Raw genomic sequence first — 27541 nt, 5'->3', positions numbered from 1 at the left:
TGGCTCTGTGGCATTATGGCGGTCGGACCATAACCCCGGCCGATTGTTTGGTCTGTCCGAGAATGATAAGCTCTCTAAATAGTGCTGCTGGCAGGGGACGGCTGCAGGGGACCGCGAACTGGCCCCTGGCCCACCGGACTCATCACCGATTCCGGCTGAAGTCATTGGCAGTGATTCATTGACTGTGGTACTATTCCCACCAAAAAATAAACTAAGACTGACTTTGACAGATTGGAGTTTTCCACAAGTAAGTTTACACAAGTAAGTTTACAGGCAGAGCTGTCGCTGTTGGTTGAGCTGAACCTTGGTGAATAAACCCCAAAGAAGCTTTAGGGAGCCCCAATTAGCTGACTGGCAAACTTAGACGGCAACTGGAAAAACAATATAAATTGAAAAACAAAATGCAAATGACTTTTAAAAACTCTCACTCACTTTCTGAGTGCCTCTTCTCCCTGCTTAGATGCCTGCGTGCTATCTAAAATCACACGTTGATCTTCTTATCTCAACTTTATTCATTAAAAACTTACAATAAGCCGTTGCAGATGTTATGGAACCCCTTTCTTTCCAGCAGTGTGGGGGATGGGGGCTATTTTAAACCAGGGGGGTGGACTGGACGGTGGGCGCTACAACATCTGCGACAATGCCGTGGGTCAAACAGCGTTATCAGCTGCAACTGCCGACTGAGTCCAAGGCATAGCGGCAGCCGTTAGCTAGCCAGTGGGGTGCGACAAAGAGACTAGCATGCACTTATGTGTACTAAAATGCACTAAAAGCACGTGCGGCAGGCCGAGCTATGTCAAAGAAGTACAGAGAAAGTTTGATTACAACACACGGAGGGAGAGCGACATCTTTCTCTGCTCGGGTAGACGTCACTCCACTATGTCTTTAAGTAGAAAATAGTTGTTTGCTGCTATATTTGTGCTCCGATTTCATATAGACAACCTTTGAAAAAGTCATAACCTCATGTAAATGATCTTTTTTCACTTCAAGAATATTATTTAAAAGTCCCTCCTTAGGACAAAAGAGGGATCAGGAGTGATTTAGATCGGTTATATGCTGCAATAACAAAGCTACACAGAAACAAACAACCAATAACATGTATGTGTTACTGCGCCGATCCGCTTCCCTGCACCCTGTCTAATGAGCTCCAATGGTGATGCTTTCCTTGCAATAAAAACGGGTTCAAATGGCTCGTGACCTGTCTGACCTCCCATCTCTCTGCCTCCCAGCATTATTTTCACTCCTCAGAATACAATGTGCTATCCAACACTGCAGAGACACAATACAAAATATGGGTTTTTGCCCGCATTCAATGCAGTCTCTCTTTTTATTATGTAAAGAAAAGGGTCTTTCTTCCATCAGCATGTAAGCAAGCAGAAAATATGAGCAGTTTCTGTCAATATCCAAAGTTATATCGACCCCTCGCGCAACCAAGTACCGTGGCACGCTTCAGTCGCCTTTGTGTGACAAATGAAAAACTCAATACTACTTCAATGACGAGGGATCGGTGTGCAGTGATGCTGATCTGACCTCTCAAACTCTGGTCTAACAACATAATAGATGAGGCCATTTAAAAAAAGTGGTGAGTCTATACACATTGCATTAGTGAGATGACTCATACGTAGTTGTTTTCCCCCCGCAGCCATCAATAAATATGGAGCGAGAGAGGGATAGGGGGACTCATTTCATTCTCTCTCTGCCCGTCTCGAGAAATTATTTATGTGCATAATTGTTATCATGAATATGATTCAATAACCTGAACAGAAAAAAAGAGGGCAAAAATGTGTCATTGACACAAAAGACAGGATGCTGTAAGGGGGGGACTTACGAGAGGGTCCTCTCCAGCCGCCCTCCTGTGGAGCCGATGATTTCTCCAAGGGTACAGAAGGTCTGGCCCAGAAAGTCCTTGGAGGTGGTGGGAGGATGAAAGATAGAAGAGAGAGAATTAATTGGATGACAGGACCAAGATGTAGTCCAGCCAACAGAGAAAATACTTCATAAATAACTTAAAGCACAGTTTAGTGTTGTTATAATCATTCTTCCTGTACATGACGGCCCTTATAGGGAAACCTTTTATAACTGGCTTTGTATCACTACAATGCCGGACAGTTCATGCAAATGAACAATATTCAACCTCCCTCATTAGTTTCCATGAACATTAAACCAATTACTCTACACATTTATGGACTTGGTGTGCTCTTCATAAGCTGAAGATAAAATCAGTGGGGATAGCAATAAAGATATTAAAGTTATTAAAGTTACATTAAAGTGTAATCTCATTTTACTGAAGAGTAACTTTATATGAAACATAAAATGTAAGGTTTAATTCCGCCTTTAGTACAAGCAAGCATTAAACCCAACTAGGTCAAGCCCAGGAAGTCCTAGTGGGGTTCGTTATTCAGGTTGCTTGCTGACGGATTGTTCTTAAAAGCACCACGCTGTGCATAAGGCAAGTCCTCATGGTAGAAAAAGAACTTCAACCAGCATTTTCATTGAAGACAAGCGCATCACACTACAGAGGAACAACACATGGCAGCATAAAGAAAAAGCAGAGATGACATGACACAATTACACTCCTGCACAGCAACGAGGGCAGAGCGCTGTGTGGTTGATGTTCGCCGCGTGTCGGGCACGCAGGTGTGGGCGGGAGTCCCACGAAGCCCAATATGTGTGCGGCTGCTGTAAATGTGCGCGACGTGCACAATCTGCCACGGTCTCGATCAACAGCAGCAGCTGCTCTCGCTTTGAAGCCGAGTTCTGAAAAGTTGCTGTACCTGAGCGAGCGATGAAACGCAGACAGACAAAATGAGGAACAAGACTACGTGGGAAGCTTTCCGCTGGTGTTTGTCCTTGATGAAATGAAAGAATGGGGGAAAAAAATATGGTCAAATTAAAGTGAATGATACACAAGTCAGTTCAGGGGACACTGGCATATGTTGGAAAAATAAAAAGTGGAGATGAATGAAAAATAGGCCATTATAATAATGGGACTCATCAGGATAACGCAATCTGCATATGCACACCACTCACCTTCTGCTCTCCCACGAGTCGATTTGTTGAGAAGGAGAAAAAAATAGCTTAGTCACAAGATGGATTTACATTACAGGCCCTCTAAATACCAAATAGATTGATTCATGCCAAATAATCATCAGCCGCTGACCTCATCCATTGTGAATTAGCTTTAGCAATGTGAGTAACACTGAATACAATGTGATACATTATGAGGGCTGATGGGAGTTCAGCGTTGAGTCATTTGAGTTTGACAAACATGTGCTTACGTGTTTGGATATGTTGCAGCTTCTGGAGTCCACATTGTACCTGCGGGAAACAAGCAGGACGACAATAGTGAAAGAACTTGTGACATTGCGTTTAAAAATATTTTGTACAGATCCACTGTTATCAGTCTTAAAAAAACTACAATGTATCTTCAGAAAGCAACAATTCCCTTGCTTGATTTTTTTTCCCCGTGTTGGGCAACAAAATAATTCTGTAACTATATTGCTGTTAATTATCTATTATCTCAACATGGTTGATCACTATATTTGCTGACTTAGTTTGAAGGACGCTCTTAAATAAATGTCATCTCTGTCCGGCGTTATTATTTTTCCCAAGAGTGTTCCGCCTTTCTGTGCTGTGATTGGCGGATCATCTGGCAATAGCAATGTGCTTTCCTACGAGCATGTCTATATATATAATTATTGACAAGATTGTGTGGATGAAATGCTTCTTAGCTAGCTAGCTTGCTAATTCCACCATGGTTCTGTGCTACATTGGTCACAGAAAATGAGCAGGACATATTTGTTCTGGCGTTCAGCAAAGTGCTTTCCTACGCTGTGTGAGTATAGGAAAGAGTGTGTGGATTAAGAATTCATTTGTTGAATTTGAATCATTTGGATAGTTAGCTAGCTATTTGCTAATTGCACTATCATGCCCTTTCTGCCAGAAATCTCCAAGGGTTTAGGCAACAAACGCATTTGGTTAGTTTTAGGAAAAAAAAATCATGGTTCGGGTTAAAATAAACCCTTGCCGGCAAATTTCAAAAACCTCAGTACGTTCAGTTGAGAGGCTGGTGCAGAGTCAAATAATAAAATGTATCTAGTTATATATATTTCATCCTACGATGGCGAAGGTATGACCTGCCCTACTAGGCCTCTGATTGGCTTACACTGCATGTTAACCGGAATCAGGCGCCGTAGCGATTAGGGCAAGGTTGTGCGTCGGTGCCGGAGTATAATTTATGGCCCGTTAACAGTGGCTGCACCTCAATTAACGTCTTTAAGTCCCTCTCATTTGTGTTTGTACAGATCTGGATCACCTGTTACGTGATTGGCTACTGCAGAGTGATGTTGCGTTTCTCCAAGAGTTGATTCTGTTTTAACCTCCTACAGCAAATTCCATACATTTTGAAGATACTACAGTCTGGGGGATGAAAACTTTCAACGAATAGATATCACCATTAAACTTCCCATGTTTATTTCATTCATTAAGCCAAAAGGTGCAACAAACTAACTTTGGATGTTTTCCTTTTTCTAGTTATGGAGGCAAAATATCACAAAATCTCTGAATTGGCATGAAGTGCATGAAAAATGATGTATTTAGCCTTGGGTGTCTCGCCTCAGTAGAGCCAAGAATAAAAGAAAATCTGACAGTATCTTGAAATCCCCCTGTAGTATCTGTGTTGTTTCGCAGAGCCTATTTTATTGCAAATAAGAAAACAGGCGGTTTAAATTATGTACATACCACCAGCATAATAGTGTCATCATAAAAAAATGTTCCCGTTCCACTTTCATGTTCTCACTCTATACAAGCTTCTGCTCCACAGACCCCACTGAGCAATAAAAACACATTTCAGTGCCTTGATTACGGCTACAGAGGCTCGTAAGTGATTTCTCCCTCTTATTGATTAAGGATAAAAGGTATACAGACACTTATTTAATCAGTGGGGCAATCAAGCAACCTTGGCTAGTGACCTTTTTTTTTTTTTTTTAAATCTCTTTCATGATTCGACATCCCATCATTTAATCCTAGCAGTAATTAGCCTGTTCACTTATCCTGACAGGGCAACATTAGCTTTTCACTAAACTGAAGACCTGAAGAGAGAGAAATTATTCAAATGCAATCAGAGGCGTTGCTATTTTCAGGTGGTTACTATGAATCCGTAGCACATTTAGAATGAAATGAGGTGAATTTTCCTTCAGATGAGAGTGAATGAAATGCCGTCAAGACTACTTACACATCAAACCGTAGATTTTGTTTCTCTTCAAAGAAGAAATCCAGGACGAACTTCCTGACAAAATCCGGATTCCGGGTGTTATCGATTACCTCTGTTCTGCCAAACTACAAAAGTAGAGTGATAATTGATGGTAATAGCAGCATCGACTAATGAGTCAATTCATTTTATTAAGCTCCCATCAAGAAAGATACACCAGAGAAAGAAGTGAATAAAATTAACATGATTCAGCAGCATCCCATATTACCATTGTACCATTTCAGGATTTGGAATCCATGAATATGAATCTCCTATGCAGGAATACGACCACACTGAGCTTCACTGTGTTATGTGCTAACTCCTGTGTCCCCAGAGAAATCAAGAGAGCTAAATTATAGCTACATTTGACCCAGCTCTCCACCCTGCGAGCCCTCCGGGTCCACAGGTCCAGCCTCCCTCCGGGTCCGGGGCCGTCTCTCCATCTTCCCGACAATCACACCGGTAATCCCCCCCGGTGGACTGCCAGCCTCGCCTTCGCTGCCCGACCCCGACATGCACCGTGTAATGAGCTATTGATCTCGGCACTGCCTCAACACCTTGACTCACGTCTTTAGTGCCCAGCTCACATAATCCTGGGCTGTCAACAGCGTCCCCGAGCCCGGCCATTACCAAGGCCGCGCAAGGGGTGCATGGCAGACCGCAGCCGTCCAATCATATCGACCCGACGGGAAAATCCCATGATATTTCCCCTTAGTGTTTCTATTTTCGGGGCTGGGGACCTTTGGTTTGTAATCCCACTCAGAAGTGTTTGGTTAATAGGGGCTGGGGAAGGTTAGGGAATTACTTTGTAACTTGGGGGATATTTTTCATTGTGCAGAAGCAGAGCAGCTGGAGAGGCAATCACTGTTTCAGCAAAGGCTATATACATAGGACTATCAAATGAGTCTGTTAATGCTGTGTATTTCTTTCTCTAATCCACCCCTTTGATTAACTATTCTTTAGCTAACCTCTGAGGAGAAACTTTGATTTAAATAACAACAGAAGCAGTGCACAAAAGGAGGAATTCTGCTTATGCAACAGTTGTTTTGTGTTGACTTGTAGGACTTGTATTCTTTGTGTTTGAGTGAATGAAATGCAGTTCATGTTAAACCACAGTACAATTGTTGCTGAGGAAAACTGCAGGTCTGGCAACTTGGAGTTGCCTATAGCTTATTTTTTCTCCATACTGTGCTGTTTACTGATTCGTGGCATTTAGTTCTGGGATTGTGAATTGTTTAATTCAGTAAAAACGTGCTAACAGTCAGTTAGCACGTTTGTGCCATTGAGTCAGTCGGCAAATCATTGGATTTTGTGGAGCACTTTATACTATGACAGACGGGGTCAAAGGTCAGCAGTATCAAGATAGTTGGCTCTTGAATTATATTGCAAATCTAAGTTCAATGAGTGGAGGATCATATCATTGGCTGAGTCGAATGGAATCTCCTCTGATCAGGGAACAATTTGGTGCACAGCCTGAAGCAGCTGGGACAACCATAAAATAATCACAAAATAACAATGACCTCTCACAAAACCCAACAAAAAAGACTCACTCCGCAATGGAGGATGGACAATGGACTCACTGGAGACATAATGTTGGGATATAGCGATTTGATAAAACAAATGCTACTTGCACCGACTGATTTGTTTTTTGAATGCAAATGCATAATTTGTTATTTACAATAAAATGTTATTTACAACTTACATACAGAGTATCGCAATGATGCAAAGAAAAAGGAATCGTCGGGTTTCAATTCAAGCACAGTTATCTGCTCACGGAGTGCATGGCTGACAGCGCGACGTTTACTCTACTGATTGCTGTGCATTCATGCCGTGTTTTTATTCCTCCACGAGGAATTAGAATAAAGGTGTGAGGTGCCTCCAAGTAAGGGGATGAGCGGTGGCGAAGATAGATTGACTTTGAATTTTCAAATGGGTAAATACACCAACTAAAGACGGACTGTCATCGGCAAATAAGATGAGAGGGGGCAAATGCGGCTAAGAGAGGACATGAGAATCTGTTCTGAGGAGACGTAACAAAAAAGAAAAAAAGGGAAGAAATTCAAAGAAGCAGTTTTAAATGCAAAGTCGCCTTTCCCCACCTTAAAAAAGAAAAGAGTGTCAGAGGGGCGAGACGGAAAGAAGTCGTGAGGAGCAGACGGTGCATATTTGATGAGACCCAAAAAAGGAATCTCAATGATTTGAATCGTTTTTGTCAAGAACTAGAAACTTGAATTACTGAGATCCTTTATTATTTATTTTTTCCTTAACCTTTACTATGACTTCATCAGTTTGGGTCAGGTATATTCAATTTTTTTTCAGACACTGGTTACACCTCTTCGGGCAGGCGAAGAGGTTGACACTTTCAATTTTCTACAACAATGTTCTCGGGGGCTTGCAGTGAGTTGCCTCTGAACTTTATCTAAATACTGAATGCCCTGAATGAAAGTCACTAGCATCAAGGAAAACTCTTGAAGTTGCTTATTTAGCATTCCTAAAAGAAAAAAAAGAACACATATATGACAGACAAGTTGATCTATATATTATTATTTTTTTAAGGTTGCTCAACTTACCTCCCTCCATTCTTTGGTTCCCACGGCCTGCAAGTACAACACGACCACTGGAAGGAAGAAGAAGAGGCCAAGAAAAAAATAAATTACGACTTCATTCATTTGTACATTTTGGCACCTGCAGTAACTGACAGATATCAAAAATCGATGAGACCCACATCTATTTTCATTGAATCTATCGTAGCTAAAAGCAAAGTCAATAATTCCCTAGATTATTTGCTATAATGAGAAACAAATTTCAGCTTTATCATCTATAACTCATGCTATCAACCTAAATCTGTCAAAACAGGAGTACAGTTGAACTTTAAAATAATAAAAACATAACAAGATATATGTTCTTGGGCTCATTCTCACTTCCCTGCCAGGTATACCCACGTAACAATGCAGGAGTAATCACTCTCTAAGTTCTAAGTTACCTGCCTTGCAGATATGCTGTCACCACCTTCAGCCGGGCCTCTCTCAGTTGATATGTATAATTAAAATAGACAGACTTGCAGAGTATGAGTCATTATTCTGAGAATAGCCTGGATCTTTCATTGCCAACTGTCTCTTGGAGACAAATGTGACAAATGACACTCCTGTCAGTTGTTGGTGGAGGTCATCAGGTGAACTTGTGAAACAGAGTTTCAGAGTTTTTTAAAGGGTACCGACAAAAAGTCACAAATTACATATTTCGAAGGCATTTTGGAGCAGCGTGGCTCTGCGAATGGCAATGTCGGTCTAATGCTAATATCTCAACTGTTGGATTGCTATTACTTTTTCAGGCATTTGTGGTCCCCAAAGGATAAATTCTTAAGACTTTCAATCCCCTGCCTTTTTATCTAGTGCCATAAACGGGTCAGAATTCTCACATATCCAGTGAAGTATCTCTACATCAACAAGATAGACTGGCACAACATTTTGACAAAGATGTTCTTGTTCCCCAGATGATGAATTTTAATAACTTTGGTGACCGACATACATTTTGGTTTATGACCAAATACCTTTTAAAATATTGGCATACCGCATAGCCTCAACTACACATTGTATTTAATTTGACTTTATATATAAACATGCTTACAACAACTGAAATATAAAAATGTATGATGTATAGATACATTTATAGATAGACAAAAGAAAAGATTTCAACAGTTTTGGTCCTCAGCTTTCATCTATCAACACAATTTGGTTTTCTTTGCGTTAGCAAACTTCTTTTAACTTCCCGGCTGCTAAAGCGATCAGTAGTCACTGGATAAAAGACAACAGGTGAGATAACGCTACATTGGCGCATGAAACAAAGCCACGTTACCTTGCTAGCTAGTGTTTTTTGACAGGAATTGTGCGAGACGATTGATGTTGCTCACCGAGCGGTGATACACGAGTCTAAATGGTACTACTTTCTTCAAGTGCAATTATCATTTAAATTGACAAACACCATTGAAATAAAGTGTCATGGGGGACACTGGAAAAGGGATGGGACTTCACCTCACAATAAACCTAAGTTAAAGTTAAATTATGGGTCCCCTGACTAGTCATTATTCGGGCTTTACTGTTTACAAAATGCTACAGTGTTTTTTTGGCGAACTGTTCATTTGTCTTCTGAGGATAAATTTAGTTTTGAGTACAACGGCATAAATATACAATCAGGTGGAGGCAGTGCAATTACAACCCACAAATTCATCATGTTGTCATGTTTCGATATATAAGTTATAGCATGTATTAAAGACGTATTTATAATTGGCCCAGTGTTGCCATTTGTGTCTAGACGGGCACCATCAGCCACTGTGTGCCTCTGTGAAGTTTGGACATTAGCTCTAATGAACTTCAGACTGTCTGGACTGGCAGACAATTAAAAGCACATTTTCCCTCCTAATGAGCAATTAACAGAGGGGAGATAACAGAGAAAGGGTGGCAAGCAGCAAACCTTTTGGGCATTGCGTCTTTAGAGGAAAACAATCTTCACTTTGTCAGATTGTTAACCATACGGGAAAGGCATGCAGCGCTGCTTAAAAGGGTATTACAAGTTAATCAGTTTGCGAATAACATCTTAGCCTTTCAATTAGATTACAGAACAGAAAACAATAAAAGCAAACGCACTCTAGGGATGAAATATGCTTGCCTCAAGGTCACATCCCAATGCTCTCATTGGCCCAACAGCTGAATTGACTATGTCTTTTTTATCAGACATCAAAGTCACAGCACCTTGATGTACCCCCAAGGTTGCAGAGTAACAGCGCCACGGCCCGACGGAAGGCTCAGACTAATCCGCCGAGTCGGCCGTGTCCTGAGATCCTGACTGATTGCCTGCTTTATGGGAAGTGACTGAGAAAGGAAAGAGCCCATCTGGTTGGCCACGGAGCGGTCGAATCACAGGGCAATTCGTCTTCTCCTAGATTCCTACTCCAACTCCTGACAACAGTCCGACGGGCACCCAGGCAACTCTAAACACGAATGAATTGGAATGGGGTTCAAATCATATTAAGTTCTCACATGGATCCACAGTGTAACAGTACACAATAAGTAAGTAAGTTCTGAGGTGACAAAAAGACGATCTACTGCAAACACAAACAGTGTCGTGCGCAGACATTTTGAGGTGCACTGGGGTCATTTTGCACAGGGGTTCCCTCATACATTGTATTGTCCCTCTTGTGTCTCCTCTTGAAAGCACCTCTTGATTATAAGTGCACATCCAACTTTAAGAAAAGATATCGAGTCAACATACAGTGACAATTCACTGTGATGGGCAACATTATATGATTAGCAAAAACGCTAATTTGCTTCCAGGACAATATCGCAATTAAAAATATCAAAAATCTAGTTTTTGATAGAAGACGGGTTACAATAAGTACTACTAGCCTTACGTAAAATAGGTATGCTTGTTACGTAACTGCATGATAGGAAACGACAGCATTTATATAAGTTAATAAAAGTAAAATAAGCGCTAGCAAGAATTTCCCAGACAAACATAAACATTATATATACCTGCCAGCAATTTAATGCAAACAATGCTATTCTAATTTTCATCACCAGTTTTGTTTTAAGCCACAAATCAAACAGCAAAGGAAGAAAATACTTTCCGAAAGGTGTGTTTTATGAATTTGGTCAAGGTATAAGCTGTAGGGTGATGGACCACCAACTTTTGCGGTTGCTCAGAGGCATTAAAAAATAAAATTTGAAGCATTCTATTCTGGCTACTTCAGCCGGCCTTGTCAGACACACGAGGAGACTCTGTTAATGTTGTGTGAGATGAACAACAGCATTGCATTTGGTGAAACAGTGGTATAATAATCAGAAATAAGGGCTGCAGCATAGACAGTCATTTTATTAATAACAAGAATGTTGCGCTCAGAACAGCACGGATTTCTGCCAGGTGTGTCTGCAAACAACCACAGCTGTTCACCCCCCATAGCTGAGCACTTAACACTATGCAGTTTCGCGAGATTAGCTGTGGACAGACACAGAGGTGCACACTCACTCATATGCGCATGGGCAATCACACGGTTCTACTGGCCGAGATTGGGATCACATTAATCTGACAATTTATATCAAGGAATTTGGTCAACTTTAACCACTATGTGTGCAAGTTTTTTTTGCATCTAAGGAATATTTGCAACAGACAAAAAAAAAATAACAATGTAATCTCCAGCATGCATACATGTGCAAGAACAAAGAGAGACATTTAAATCCCTTCTGCATTAAACTGCCCGTCCTGTCACTGTGTTGAGTTTGTAACTGAAAATGGCAAGAGTGCACTTTCGGACTCATCGGGAAACGCCGAACGAGCTGACAGCAACAGTCACCTGTGTGAAGGGGGTTTCTCTCACAGCCTGCCTCTTGGATTTGCACTGCAGGAGAATATAATCAGAGAGTGGGCAGACATAGACAGGATGCCACAGGTTTACTTACAGGATGGGGGGGGTGCACAAGCTGCTCGCCGTGAGGTGAATCAGAGAGGTGGCAGGAGGGTGTGGGGGTGCGGGGATGGAAAGGGAGGACTGAAAGGAGGACAGAATGGAATATTTAAAAGGGAAGGACAGGGAGGGAAGGTGGGATAAGAATGACAAGAGAAGTTGGCTGGAAAAAGGAATATGGAAATAGATGAGAAAAGAGGGGCTGAGAATAAGAGGACATGGAGGTAAAGCGATGAGATGGACAGATGTTGGGGGAAATCCACAGTCAGGCGTTGGCAGATTTCAGATGGAGAAGAATGGCTCATCCGACAGAAATCCTTCACACAGACACCTCTCACACAGCAATATGAGGTGAGACGGAGTGGGCACACAAACCCTGCTGATCTATTGATCTGCTGCCAAGGGAGGGATAAGGCCAGAGAGCCCTGAAACCCGTCAAGGCAAATTATTAAACCTCAGCAGAGCAGCTATGACAAAGCTGCTCAGCTGGGTGCCAATATATGGAGAGAACCCTGCACCAGAAAGGTATTTTTTTAATTTCTGTGAAAATCAAGCCTTCTTTCAGCAGGTAAAGCTGCATAGATCCTGATTCTCAAAATCAAGATCTGATGTTGGGTGTGGATTAAAAAAAAAGAATGAATTCAATACAGCTCCAGGCCAGAACAAAAACAAGCTAGGATCTATTTCTATATAATCATTTTTAATGCTTGTCATCGGTGCCACCGGGTCAAATTCTGTGCAAGAAGACTTCAGTGAGGCAGCCCACTGCGACGGAACCCAGATCGGTCAGCGCTGCCGCCAACGTAGGAAGCTCTGGTGGCGAGCAGAGCTTCGGCGTGCTGCTGTTACTACGTTCAACACACTACACCACTGCTGCTGGAGACCCGGTCCGTACTGACCGGGAAGGGAGGACTGTCGGACCCCTGCTGCAGTAAAACGAGAGGTTTTCTAAAAGGACTTTGGTGCTCGGAAACACTACCACTTTCATTAACAGGGACCATCCATCCATCTTCCGTAACCGCTTATCCAGTTAAGGGTCGCGGGGGTGCTGGAGCCGATCCCAGCTGTCAATGGGCGAAGGCAGGGTTCACCCTGGACAGGTCTCCAGTCTGTCGCAGGGCAGACACATAGAGACAGACAACCATTCACGCTCACATCCACACCTACGGGCAATTTTCATCAATTAACCTAAGGCATGTCTTTGGACTGTGGGAGGAAGCCGGAGAACCCGGAGAGAACCCACGCTGACACGGGGAGAACATGCAAACTCCACACAGAAGGTTGTCCGGCCCGGGAATTGAACCCTGGCCCCTCTTGCTGTGAGGCGACAGTGCTAACAGGCGACAGTGCTAACCACTACACCACCGTGCAGCCATTAACAGGGACCGCCAAACTCAAAAATGAAAGTTCCTTTGAGTAACTCTAAGTACAGTTCTGGAGCTGGGAGTCGATTAGCCTAGCTTAGCGTGAAGACTGGAAGCAGGGCAAACAGCTAGCCGGGCTCTTTCCAAAGTTCATAAATCTGCCTACCAGCACCTCTAAAGCTCATTAACACATTTTTTTAGTTTAATCAGTAAAAACACAGAAATTCAATTGTTTTGTCATCAAAAAGAACAACCAGCAAAAAGCACACTGCAGCACTCGGATATATTTCACACATTTGTTCGTCATCATTTGGTTATTTGTGAACTGGGGCCGTGTTCAAGCTGAAACAGGGTTTTACATTTAACAGCTGAATGTTGCTTTGTCATAACACTGTCATGTGCATATCGACATATTCCTGACCTAGAGGGGACACGTTTTGAAATTAGTGTGGAGGCTAAATGCCTCGGGTGTGAGGCTGGCGACCATGGCCTTCTGAATCAACAGGGAGCTGCTCACTCGGTCCTCAGATCTCATCAGGAGACCTCGACGGTAATTAGAGACTCGAGCCTTGCCTTCATTCTCCTCCGCCACTGAGCCTTTATTGAATTATAATTGACCCTGCTTGTCCACTTCAACATGCAGAGCCCAACGCTGCATGCTGAAGTGGAACTTGTCAACATAGCGTGTAAAGAAAGGATGTGGAAAAGTGATAACAAAGACTTTGTGTATAACTTAAAAGCAGACCTTAATCATATAGCTCATGTATCAGAATATGGTCTTCCAATGTGAGTCATTGTAAAACCACAGCAGGATAGGGAACAAACTCAGAGCTCAATACACTGTATGCTATAACTAATAATATACTATAACTCCTACCTGCTAGTGAGTCACAATCCTAAAGCAGATACAATAAAATGAAATGTGCAGGAAGTATCACGCAGTGTAGGAAATTTAACAAACATGACTTGGCAATGGGAGATCATAATTCTTAATGATTTCGTTACACATTTAATTGCATTTAATCTGAACTACTCCTGGACCTGTGGGAGCAGGGAGGCCGTCTTCTCCTACAGATTTTTAATGGAATGAGACGCTCACGCATGTGGATGAAAAACTGCCAGCACTCCACTGGCAAATGATGTTACATAAGAGAAGTGGGATGTTTCATATGGGAGTCTGATGGAGGTTTAGATGGTGGTTGGATAGAAATACAAGTGGTGCGTAGCTCCGGGAGCTGCACACCGAGCACATGGAGCGGCTGAAAGATCGCCTCAGTGTTTTCTCTCGCACTTTCAAGTTTCGGCAAGCCAGTGTGATCAGTGCTATTTTTTTTTTTATTAGTAATTCAGAACTGAAAAGATATCAATGTGATATAGTAGGAGCTTTTTGAAGTGCAAAAGGGTGGATTCAGTGAGAGGAAAACAAATGAAGAAGTACATCAAGAGGGGGTTGGGAACCGGGAAGGAAAATATCTCATGAATTCCATTATTTTTATCTGGCTCCCAAAGAATGAATCAGATGAGTTTGTGATTGACCGAATGACAGAACTTTTTTTGCCTGCCTTTTGCCAGCCCATAATTTAAATTCTTCAGTTCAAACGGAGAGGACTTTTACTGGCCCCAGAGTCGTTTGCATTTCTCCAAAGGCGACACCATTGTGGCTGTGGTCACACATGCCTAAAATATGTTTAAAATACTGATACTGAACTGATTCGGGCGGCTGTGGCACATGAGGTAGAGCGCTTGTCCCGTAACCACAAGGTCGGTGGTTCAAACCCCTCTACCGGCAACATGCCGAGGTCTCCTTGAGCAAGACACCTAACCCCAAGTTGCTCCCCGGGCGCTTCATTTGCAGCCCACTGCTCCTCTGGGATGGGTTAAATGCAGAGAAATAATTTCCCCATTGTGGGACTAATAAAGGCTTAATTATTATTATTATTATTAATACCACAGCGTGTGTATATATCCAGCTGACTAATGGCCAGGCAGAGCATGGTGTATGAAATGAGCTGTGTTTCAAAATGAAAACATCCATCATTTAAACACAAGTGACATCTACTCAGAAACACTGACTGACAGTACAAATTGGTACACGGCATGCATGAGCGCTTTCCAAAAAAAGGGTTTACATAACTTTAAACCCCGCTGAGCAAAATATCTGTGTAAAAATCAATAACTGATTACTAAGATTAATTTGCCACGTGTTGGTGTCGAGGCTGTTGCAGAGACCTTTTTGGTCAGGATATTAAGTTGAGCTGTATAATGAGTTAACAAACACTTTCTTAGCATTCATTTGGAGTTGTGCATCCCCTCCTTTTAGCTCTGTTTTGGTCTCTTTTACCTAAGAAACTGGTGTTCGTGTCAAAAGTCAACATTGAGTTATTTAAAGTAAGTCGAATTCAAAAGAAGTAACTTAATAATCACAGTTTAACCCAAAACATGATATTTTCTTTCCAAAACCAAACCAAGTAGTTTTGTTGTCTAAACATTCCATGGTTGCCATGGTAGCAGCAAGTCATTTAACATTTTAAGAGTGTTATCTAGGGACCTCTAGTACTTGCTTACGACTGCTTACGATCCCAGCAGACGTTATGAATGAGGTTAAACAGCCTCTATGTTGCCTAAAGGCTCAGGGGAGCCGGTTGGTGATACATCTCTAGGATTTGTAACAACAGGGGAGCACTTTCACAATACACAAAGTAAAGTAACCCATTGTTGATATAAAAATATAGATTATTGCAGCATTATAACATTTGCGTTCCTATTGGAAATTACCCAGCAACATTGCTGAGCAGGAGAAGCAAAGATCAACATCATCAGACCGTAGTGGGCGAGACCGGAAGCAAATAATGAGTCAGTCTGTGAGATAAGAGGGAAAGGAAACTAAAACGTGGAGCCTGGAGTTTATGGTCTTTGTAAAGCATATTTAATTAAATAACCGTCCAAGTAAAAGTAGAAAAACTTGCAATGTGAGCCAGCACAAAAAAAATAAAAGTAGAAAGGATAAGAAAAGTGAACAGAACTAGAATCTTTCTTCATTCAGTATCTTTGCCAAACATCCAACAGAAAACACCAACAAGAGATTTTTTGAAAGCCAGCCTCTTAGTTCTTCCCTCCAGACACAAATTGATCGTTATACATCCAGAGTGTGTGGGCAGATACCGAGAGGCATCAGGTAATTTGATGGCGGAGTAAGAGAAATAAATTTAATTTACACAATGACCAGGCAACGCGATACAACGTCTCCCCAAGGGCAAACACTGACTCATCGACAAATTAGATAAGGAGAAGTGCTTCAGCGTCTTTGCTCTGGTATCTCGGCGCATTCTTGCACAGAGAGCTGCAACTCAAAACCGCAGAAGGAGAAAAAAGCCCCCATCGCATTCTTCAGGAAGATCTAATCAAGGAGAAACAAAAGATTGATTCAACACAGCATTGGAATAAGAGTGAATATCACTAACTGGGTATCACGGAGCATCTTCTGAGTACCATCAAAGTGTGTAAGCTTTATGTTTTTGGGTTCCGTCTCTAATTTGCTCTCTCCTTCTATTTTGGTACGTGTCCCAAATGTGCAATCATGGGCTCCCATCTTTCATGTCGGCGTTGTTATCTCTCTGCACTGTGGATCAGTCATTGATCACTAACTTTGATCCCGCGGAGCCTCGTGTTGGTAATATGCAATCTCATCAGCGTGACCTCCAAGGCTCTCGCTGGCTTTTTTCTGACTCTCTGTGCTTGCAGTGTGCTTCTCTGTGAGGTTTGGTCTTTGGAGTGTGAAAGTTCATTCTTGAGTTTAGGAAAAGACTGCGCCGGATTAAGACTACGAGAAATGGTTGAAAGCTCTAAAGAAAAGAAGAAAGTAAGTTGGACCTGGAGTGAATATTTATTCCGTTCTTTTTTTCAGCCATTGTGAAAGCTTTACTCATCCACACACAACTTGAGGAAAGCTCAGTCACTCATTGCAAAGAGGACCTGATGAATCACCTTCACTGTCACTGATTGAGCTCAGCAACAACGTCACATATGGCACAGTCGGGCTGATGATTTTAACAGCTCATAACCTAGTGGACCACAAATAAAGCATTGACTGTTTTACTGTCATTTTTCTGATATTGGAATTTCATAGAAATTCTTGTAGCAAGTAAAAAAACTGCTAAAGTCTCTGAACACCCAGGTGTTTTTGTCTGCTCTGGTTAAAGGACAGCTGGAGCTTGGATGGGAATTTATGAGGTCGCAAATCTTCACCCACTAATAAGAATGATTGAGGTGCAGTCTGTCCCACCCTAACAGGTTAAACAAAGCCAATAGCGCCCATCTTGGATTTTAAACGTTGCCATCAAGATGTTGTAAGCTTAGCACAACCGAACGCTTAATAAGACATTTTTAGGAGACCAAAATGTTACAATATGTGAAAGGGTTAAGGTTCTAAAAAAGAAAACACAGACAACTCCCAGACCAGAAAAAGCTGCAGTAGAGACGTGTCAATCACTATGTAGCCCTCTAAATCGACCATCATTTACTAAATGAACATCATGCTGTATTGAAGAAGACTTGAAACAAGAGATTGAGCTAAAAAAAACTAATGTTTACAATGTTTACTTATGTAATAAATCAATTGATAAGTAGGGTCATTTTCTGATAAACTTCTATACAAGCAGAGTCGCCACCTTATGGCCAGTAGAAAGAATGCAATTTAAGGTACTTCAGTATTGGCTTCACTTTCCAGGCCCGGATTGCGGTTGCCGCTTTGTCTGCACCTCCACTGTGCCAACCTGAAATGAAGACAGGGGTTGCTTTTTTTCACACAATGCTAATGTGTGAGTCTAAGGAAGCAACCGCATTCACATACTACCAAACTGCATTATCAGTTCATTTGGGAGGGGATACATCATTTCTTTCAGATTACGTTCGTAGTTTTAAACACGTGGTTAACATTGTGAGTCGAAACAAAACTACTTGGTTTGGTTTAGTAAAGCATCATGGTTTGGCTAAAAATAAGGACGTTTGGAACGTCATTTAAGCTTTTTTTTAAAGCATTAAGACAAATAGCTCCACCAACTGTTAATCCCGATATTCATAGTGAATGGATGAATATTTATTTGCCAACATTCTGGAAACTTTGTTAATGCACCTGTAAAACTGTCTGATTCATTTTCTAGCGACTGACTGATTTATCAATCAAATGTTTCACTAAATAGAATAATTCTAAAGAAAAACACATCTGAGGTCCATTCAGGTGACCTTTGTCTAATTGTGAGTCATAGTGATCAAATAATGGGAATGTGTCCTCCACCGTGACTTGATTAAAGCACTTTAATGGCCCTTGGTATTGAAAACAGCGGGTAGTGTGAGATGTGCAATTAAGATTTCAGCTAATCAGGTCATTATCTGAAGAGACTTTTTCCTCTTTCTGTTGTGTCTTGCCACCTTTGATTCCTTGCCAAGTAGTCGCGTAAAAGTGGAGCAGCCATCTTTGTTTCTTTCCTCCTGTTTTTTTGAAGTTTTTTTTGTGCCGATGGGGAGCAAGCTTTCTGATTATACTGATTATACTTAGATCTTTTGAAAAATATATTTAGTATGGTGATTTTATTTCTGTTGCTGGTTTGTTATTTTGGTCAGGGCTCTCCCTGAAGTTCCATTTAAGCTTCTTTACCCAGCAATAAAAGATTCTTATAAAATGGACTCTTCATATTCCCAACTCCCTTCTCCCATAGACCATTTGGGCTGGTCATATTCTGCTGACCCATTTACTGGGTGCTCTCTATTAATGCTGAATAATATTAACATAAGAATAGAGTGATTAATTCATCTTCAGCTGTTTGATGTAAAGCAACTCTTTTCTACCTAATTTTATATTGTGTATTTTTGTCCTCTCTGTCCTGTGACGTGACTATATTTAGCTTTTCCACAAATCAGCAGTCGACAGCAGTTCCTCCCATAAGAGAAGCTCTGAGTCAGCGTTTATAATTTGATTAAAACGTTTAAATGAGAGATGGAAAAAGAGCGACTGATTGAGCAGGTCAATCCCCTTTACCCTGTACGGCACTCACTCTGTTAATCACTTCCTTCCTGTCATGAACTGCAGTCAAAGCACTGCCATGGTCTTTTTTGCTCCTGTGTTACTTCGCTGCCAAATCACCAACAGCTGAGACTCAACGGTCGTGAAGGCTGGACGCCAGCGGCCGGGAGCAGCTGTGACCGTAACTGAAGGTTTAAGAGTTAGTGGATCAGCTTATGAAATCATTATTGGACAAATGTATTTAAATGCATGTCAAACTAACAGCGTGTTGTGATATTGTAACCGACAGCTCAGAAAAAGTTAGTTCAGGTTAAGACCTTAGGGATTAATAGTCTTGAAGAGTGCAGCTACTGCAATTCCCAGGACGTAAGCGAACATGTCGTCAGATAACAGGTTGTTAAATCACTTTAGCCTCTATGACAGCCTCGGAGTTACGTTTCACATTACAGGACTTAATGCTCAATTCCGATTTATTTCCCACCAGGATCCTATCTTTCTGCCAAAGCTCTTGATATTTGAAGTGACCCATATCTTACATCATTGTTAATGGATCTTAGTGGTGTAATGGACCACTGACGATCGTTGTCCGCCAATATTCAGTAAAATATGAGATCAGGACATCAGCATTTGTGCTTTTCTAGTCTTTGATCTCTGATAATGTTACATTGTAAACAACCAGTCCATGTTTAAATTGACAGGAGAACAGAGGTTCCATTTGTTTACATTATGATGCGTTCAGGCTCTGCTCAGTGAAAATGAGTAATGAATAATTTGTAACGTTTTCATGATGTGTTCACATGTAATCTCGTAAAATGTAGTGTTGGTGATTAACTTGAATAAATCCAGTTGTTTGAAGGAGATGTTTTCACATTAATATAAAATAGATATTAGAGATGTATTATGATCTGTCTACACTACCTCTAAGCAACTTATAATACATCATTAAAACTACAAATGACAATATTTGTTTTATTAAAAAAAATACAATCTTCTATGTCCTTTTAATTTTGTGTTTTTATGAAGAAAAGTATTGTTTACACTGGCTTCAGAGCAGTTGTGCTATAATCAAACAACAATGTGGATTAACAATGATCGGCAATTAGTCTTGGTGGCAAGAACACGTGATTTCATTAAACCAGAATTTTGCTTCATGAAACATGACAAATTTATCATAAGAACTAAAATTATGAGGAGTCTTTTTGATAAGTTCATTTATCAGTCAGAGTGACTGACGATGGCGCAAATTAAGTCTTCAACTGCTTCCTACTGACGGAGGACAACCTCTGTTAACATTTTGTTAAATTTGCCGGAACAGAAAACATCTACTCGCTCTGAAAGATCATTTATGATTCCTCACGACTCATCACACACTAACTCATTTGGCAAACGTGATTTAACATAATTTGGTATTATTTCATGTAAATAAGTCCATGTAAAGTGATGTGTATGTAAGTGTTTCTCGGAAAATGCTTGGCTGCATGAATTGGGATTGGGAAAAGTGTCAACACTTATCAGAAGAAAGATATGATAAGTGTCACATGAGAGCAATAAATTCGAAATTGGGCCGCAATCACGGTTGTTAGAGTCAATGAGGTCAAATGAAAGCAGTTCACAAAGTGATCATTTCATACAGTATAATGATGCACTTTATATCATTATACTGTATGAAACCTGTGTGGTCGAAACCTAAAAGAATAAGCACCGCTTTGCATATTTTCTGCCATGCACTACTCGCCTGATATGGTCACCTCTTTGTATGAATTCCCAGTTGGGTGTTCAAAATTGGTTGCCTATGCTGGATGATACTGCATTGTATTGCATCAAAAGTGACCCTGTGTGGTTTTTTTTTGATGGAACCCTTTGTGTTGGCCCCTCCACTGTGCAATCCTAGTTGGTTTCACTGAAACAGGGGGTGGGGGGGCATTTCTTTTACACATTGCTAATGTGTGAGTTCACACATTGAGTGACAAAGCTACAAAACAGCCAAGCATGGTCATCTACATTGTCACTGAGTTGTCATTGAGGCGTTGCTGAGGCAACATTAACGAACTGGCTAATGGCAAGAATATGCTTTAATTCTATTTTCTAGACAAACAGGAATTGTCGGGAGAGAGAAGGGGACCAGAAATGAAGTAACACAAACGTATGATTGGTTGACACAAGAGCCGCCGTCAGTTTGTAGCTTCTTGTCACCCTTTTCCATTAAAATAGCTGTTGCATTGTCACTACTAGTGAGAAGTACGGTCAGTTTCTCATCCACCAGGTTCAAGGCACTTGGGCATTGCCTTCACTTTTCAGAACCGGAGGTTGCCACCTGGTCTGAAGCTCCGCTGCATCCTGAATCTCTTGCCGATGACATCCTCGTTATTTAGGTTACAATTGGTAATAGCGTCTCTCTTATTACATCTTCCAAAATGTACAGGCAGCTTTGAGAACTGTTCACCTCAGCGTTTTACGTTGTGGACTGAAGGAAAGGCTCATGCACCACTTCTCCCTGTCTGTAGCAGTTGGAGCCCAGTCACGTGGGCATTATGACCCGAGCCTTGAGACCATATCGAGCGAGAAGTAAGACGCCAGCTGTGACTTGTGTGGACTTTATTAAAAAGGCCCTGATATCTGGCAGGTTTTGGGTAACATTTTCTGAGAAAGCTGCATCTGAAGGGTTCTCACAGGTACCGCACTGCTTTTCTGTTGCTCAGCCGGACTCTCAGTTGGTAGAAAGCTTCAGGGTCAGGATGGCAAAGTGGATAAACACCTAGAACTTGTAAAAGAGTAGTTTGGATTGCCAGGTGAAGCGAAGATGTCATTTTCTATAAACTGCTCTCCGGCTTTCTGTTGTCTTGTTGTCATTAGTTTTCCAACCAAAGCACTTTCTTGACATTCTTCTTCAGCCTTGTCTGCCACACATTTTGCTGTGATCATTGTTGTTCTGAGAAATCTTTGAAGCTAAAAATGATTATTGTTTTATTATGGATTTAAACACAGCTGGAGCTGAAGGTAGTTCTGGCTTATAACAATTCTTAAAAAGTGCGTCAATTGATCCCTTGTTACAGGCAGTCAAATTTGATTAGTAATGTTTTACAGAATGACTAGCATGGCACGAGCATTAGATCCTCTGTCCTACTTTCACTCTCCAACTAACACTTTTCACCATAGCGTGTACATTGCTCTTTGTGTTTATTTAATGCCGTCCAGCCCTTTTTGCCTCTCTTCATGTTTTATTCCCTTATTTTCTTCGATTGGAAAGATGTCGTGCTTTGAAAATAAAATAAATATTTGAGAGCTTCTCCTTGATGCTTCTTGTGAGTTGCTGGCAATGTGACAACCAGGCAGCTTCTTGCAGATAGTTGATTGGCCTCCTTGGAAATTTGTCGGCAACTCACAACCCAGAATCAAGGATTAAAAAAAAATTAGAATAAACGTCTAGCAGTTGTACGCCTCCGCTACCCTGGAATGTCACAGTCTCAAAATGTGGTTTGGATCCTACTTGCAAAAATGGCATTTCACTTGTTTTTTGCTTTCCAGTTTTCTAAAAATCAATGTAGATCCAATCTAGATATGCAAAAAGAAACAGATTTGAGCTGGCATTAGGAAAAAGGCCAGAATGCCTCCAGCCTCGGCTGTTGCTGGATAGGTGGCATAAAAACGTGATATCAATAATAACATGCTGGCATTGTATATGCAATCTTACATCTGCAAAGACAGTTTTAATAAAAATTTGATGTAGGAGAATGCTGCTCTTAAATCTATTAATGTGTATTGAGTATAAGCCTTTGAAGCATTCAGTGAATATTTTATTTCTCTCACTATTTACAACTTTGACAGTATTTAACAACCCATCACAACACACGCAGCGGGAGTTTTCATGCCCAGGAAATATTTTTTGTCATGTTTATTATTTAACAGAAAAAATTAAATTAACAATTGGTATTTTAAATATGACCAGATATGTCATTTTTTTGAGCAGTGATGATACCCTCCAATCTGCACATTCCCTGATTGTAATGGATGATGATGTCGATGACCGTCCCGTTTTGCTGACATGTTGATTGTGGTTGTTAAAGTTGGTAAATTCAATACACTGGGCAGAAGGATGGCCTCCACACAGATCTCAAACGGCGAGGGCTGAGCCAGCAGCTAGGAGCTATCAGTATTAACAGCGAGAACAGTGTAAAGAACAGCAACAGTGTTGACAGAGCTAACAGTGTTTAAACATGATCTAACAGAAATAATTGAAATGACCATGACTTCTTAAAACATGGAGATGGAGACACGTAATGTCTAAAATTTACCACGCTGAAGCAATTTTTTCATTGGTTTAAGAAAACAAAACTAACATTAGGTTAGGGTAACAAAACTAACGTTAGGTTGAGGCAACAAAACCATTGTTAGGTTGAGGCAACAAAACCAATGTTAGGTTGAGGCAACAAAATCAATGTTACTTTTATGCAACAAATCCAATGTTAGGTTTAGGCAACATAAGCAACATTAGAGTTAGGCAACAATACCAACATTAGGTTTAGGCAACAAAACCAATAATGGGTTTAGGCAACAATACTAACATTAGGGTAAGGCAACAAAACCAACAACAGGTTAGGGCAACAAAACCATCGTTAGGTTGAGGCAACAAAATCAATGTTACTTTTATGCAACAAATCCAATGTTAGGTTTAGGCAACAAAACCAATAATGGGTTTAGGCAACAAAACCAATAATGGGTTTAGGCAACAAAACCAATAATGGGTTTAGGCAACAAAACCAATAATGGGTTTAGGCAACAAAACCAATAATGGGTTTAGACAACAAAACCAATAATGGGTTTAGACAACAAAACCAATAATGGGTTTAGACAACAAAACCAATAATGGGTTTAGACAACAAAACCAATAATGGGTTTAGGCAACAAAACCAACAATACTAGGTTAGTTAAGGCAACAAAACCAACAACAGGTTAGGGCAACAAAACCATCGTTAGCTTCCAAATTGACATTTGTTTCTGGTGTCCATGAAGACCATCATTCTGGTCTTCATTTGTTAACTGGGTCTTAAGTTGAAAGATGCAAATGTACTTATTTTCAGCTCATACACAGCTCAGATACCTGATAACTGGTTAGCATCTGCACCCCAGAGTCCTGCTTAAGAGAAATATCCTTCCACTAAATAGCAAAAAGAAAACCACCAGGCTTGTCTTCATTCAGAAAGTATACAAGGGGTGAATCGCCGCAGGTTACAGAACAGGTATACACAGTTTCAGAGGCAGGCTTTTAACCCATAATTCCTCCCCCTATCTATGTTTTTTTTTTTTTACCACCCAAGGCTCAGCCAACAGCACAACATCCTGGCCTTTCTTCAACCTTGACTTTTCCTTACTCCTTAGTCCTGTCTTCATTTTTTATTCTCCCTCCTCACTCTTGTATTGTATCAGCAGACATGTCACCCATCGATAGCTCTGACCTTCTGGGTTATTTACCAGTGCAAGAGTAGAGCACCATCCATTACACCGTACTGCTATTGTTGCAGTGAGAGAGAATGCAGGTATACACATAACGTGTGTGTGTATATCTCCCAGTTTTTTTTAACAGTAAATATAAAGTTGATATTCAGTTCAATATCCACATTGGTAATAAAATAATGTATTTGCTTAAGTAAACATGGCCAACAAAAAAAAAAAAACAGTGTTCTATTATTGCCAGCATCTCAAACGACAAAACTTACCGGGATCTGACTTGGAGAATGTGTCCACATCCAGCAGACTTCTGCGGAAACAGCAAAAAAGTTCATGTAAGAATGGATCCTTTCAGCCCTTTTTTAAAATACTTTTGAGACAATAGATTCATTAATTTACATTTCCTAAACTCCCATATTTTATCCCATTGGTTTTATGCTCCACTTGAGTGTTTCTAAAAGTCTCAGCTCAGTTCCAGAGGTCATGGGCAGATTTTAATTGCTCTCTTAGTAATTGTGTGGAATTAACATAAAAATACTGAATGCATTCAAACATTTTAACAAAGAGATATCACCATTAAACTTCCCAAGTTGATTACTTACATTAAAATAATTACTTTTTGCACTACAAGGAAAATTAAATGTTATCTTACATACTCAAATTATGCATTAACTTAAATCCAATATCTGCTCATTTGCATACGTTTCCAGAACCGAAATCAAAATGTTGCAAGGTTCAAAATTCTTGTTTCATGTTGTTGACATGTTAGAGTCAAAGGTTTTTAAAGAGGGGATTTTGCATCTCTCTCTGATCACTCCATAATAAGGGAATATACAGCAAAAAATAATAATAATAAATAAAAAATAAAAAACATTCTGGCCATGTTTTTAGGAATGTTATGTTGTATAAATCAGGCTATAAATGACATACGAACAAACACTACTGTAAAAACCTTCGAAATATAGATAGGATGAAACTGGATAGTTTGGTGTACTACTGAAGAGGAGATTTCTGCCTCAGAGTACGAGAGGAAACAGCCTTTAAAGATATGTATCATAAAATTGCTTACATTTTGAAGACACTACAGGTGAAAGGGTCAAATACATTGCAGTCATTTATCACTTGCTTTTGATCAATCCTTGAATGATATTTTTTTCTTCTTCTTTCAAAACAAGAAGTCCAAATCTCTGAACAATGACTTTGTTGCTCACAAAAAATTTGCATTTCTCATCCGTTTGAGCAACGGAGGAAGCACAATTGTCTGCAATTTGCACAATAACCACTTGCTTGAATGTGGGTCTTGAATGTAATTTTATGGTAATTGTTTTCTGTTCACTGTATATGACTTTACATGAAAGATGAAAGGGGAAATGTTTCTGAGTGCTACAGTATTGCACAGTAATGCCCAAAGCTGAAATAAAAGAAACATGTACACAGTTTGTACGAACATTTTGACCAGCACAGCTCACACAGTGACAAAACGACATTTTACTTTGAATGAAATGTTTGGGGTGAGTTACAACTTGTTTGCAGACGTGCGGCAATCAAACATCTGTTCCAATTACAGTTTACAGAATGTTAAGGCTGTAAAAAAATGTGTTTGAGAAAAAAGGAATAGCTATCACCATGAAACTTTTGCAGTTCATTAAATACATTGAGACAATTCTCTTTTGTATTACAAGCTTTCTGCTATTTTATGTTTAAATACGCAAATGAGGCATTATCTAATGTTTGCTTTGGTGAATGTTGCAGAAATCTACGGACTCAAATAGACAAAGTAGTATAAATAAACAACTACATGTGTATTATGGATGTTTTCTTTTCAGTAGTCTGAAAGTAAACATGTTATAGAAGAATAATAGCTCAAAATTGATAAATGCATGAAAAAGCAAAAAGGGTTGTTTCGCCAATCTCACAAAGTAATTCAAGACAAAAAGATGGAAAAAATGCCATACATTGATACACTGTTGTGGAAAAAACAAGTTGGAACCTGAATAATCTGTAAAACGACTGACATATAAGTCTAGCTTTTTGAGGAATGAAAACACATAGAACCCCCATCATCCATGCATCGAAAGCCCACTCCCCCTCTGGGGTTTGTGGCTGTCTCCGACTCAGGTGTCTGGCTGATCTCAGGAGGGACTACACAGGAGCAGCATGCTATTCATTATTCAGAAGGCGGACCTGAGACCAGACGGGCAGGTTGACAGTCTGTGAAAACCCTGACTGCTCCGTCAGTTCAGCCAGCCGGCGAGCGTTCAGCCGAGGGGCAGCCTGCCCATGAGCAGAGAAGTCAGGTGTGATGTTTAATCCCAGGAATCAATATGGGGTTTTTTCCAATGATGTGTTGTTTTTTTTGTTTAAGTGTAAAAGTGCATCATGCTTTCTTTCATCTGTGACCTGATGTTCACCGACAATTACCCATGCATGTCTGTCAATATCAACTGGTCATTGGCTGGACCTCATGCAGAAAACAAAAAGGCTTTTAATGGCCTTGAGGCATATTGGGATTAACCCTTTACCTGAGAGCAAAGGGCCATCAATCAGGGACTAAGTCACGCATGGGATGGATGGAGGGAAGGATGATTGGATCATTTGATTCAGACGTTTTTGTCTTGATCAACGCAAATGACTTACTACAGTTACTTAACATTTAAATCATGAATAAAATTGTTTTAAATTATGAACATTAATTACACCAGAAGAAGAATATAAGCAACATTCACATTGGCCACACACACACACACACACACACACACACACACACACACACACACACACACACACACACACACACCTAATTAACTTCGATCACTTATCACCCATATCAGGGCGATTGTTTTAATATTTATTTTTAAGAGATGCACACTTCCAATCATATAAGTGCACGTTTTCATCCACGTGCGTATTTGCATGTGGGTTTGACCTTACCGGCACGAGACGGTAACTTCTATTTTAGTTGCAGGGACTCTGGTGTTGAGAGGGTCGAATTCCCCTATTGATGCCAT

The 27541-nt window shown here is 40.6% G+C and overlaps 1 protein-coding gene across 1 annotated transcript; it reads right to left on the bottom strand.

Moving 5' to 3' along the window:
- Positions 1–1824: 1824 nt before the first annotated feature.
- Positions 1825–27541, bottom strand: LOC129099270 (copine-8-like). The gene is made up of 6 exons (XM_054608443.1): positions 27465–27541; positions 24803–24843; positions 7819–7865; positions 5234–5337; positions 3279–3318; positions 1825–1905 (listed from the first exon to the last, which is right to left on the bottom strand). The coding sequence occupies exons 1-6, from the start codon at positions 27539–27541 to the stop codon at positions 1825–1827; spliced, it is 390 nt and encodes a 129-aa protein (XP_054464418.1).

This window comes from Anoplopoma fimbria, chromosome 12 (genome assembly GCF_027596085.1).
Source record: "Anoplopoma fimbria isolate UVic2021 breed Golden Eagle Sablefish chromosome 12, Afim_UVic_2022, whole genome shotgun sequence".
In the NCBI taxonomy this organism is placed as follows: Eukaryota; Metazoa; Chordata; class Actinopteri; order Perciformes; family Anoplopomatidae; genus Anoplopoma; species Anoplopoma fimbria.
This window is presented reverse-complemented; position numbering and strand designations above follow the sequence as displayed.

What these genes read in the sequence shown, in the direction of transcription:
- LOC129099270 (XM_054608443.1), bottom strand. Translation starts at nt 27,541, where the DNA reads ATGGCATCAATAGGGGAATTCGACCCTCTCAACACCAGAGTCCCTGCA. An exon ending in GAACCAAAGAATGGAGGGAG is followed by an intron (nt 5,338 to 7,818) that starts GTAAGTTGAGCA and finishes CTACTTTTGTAG; the next exon opens with TTTGGCAGAACAGAGGTAAT. An exon ending in CAAAATCTACGGTTTGATGT is followed by an intron (nt 3,319 to 5,233) that starts GTAAGTAGTCTT and finishes TGTTTCCCGCAG; the next exon opens with GTACAATGTGGACTCCAGAA.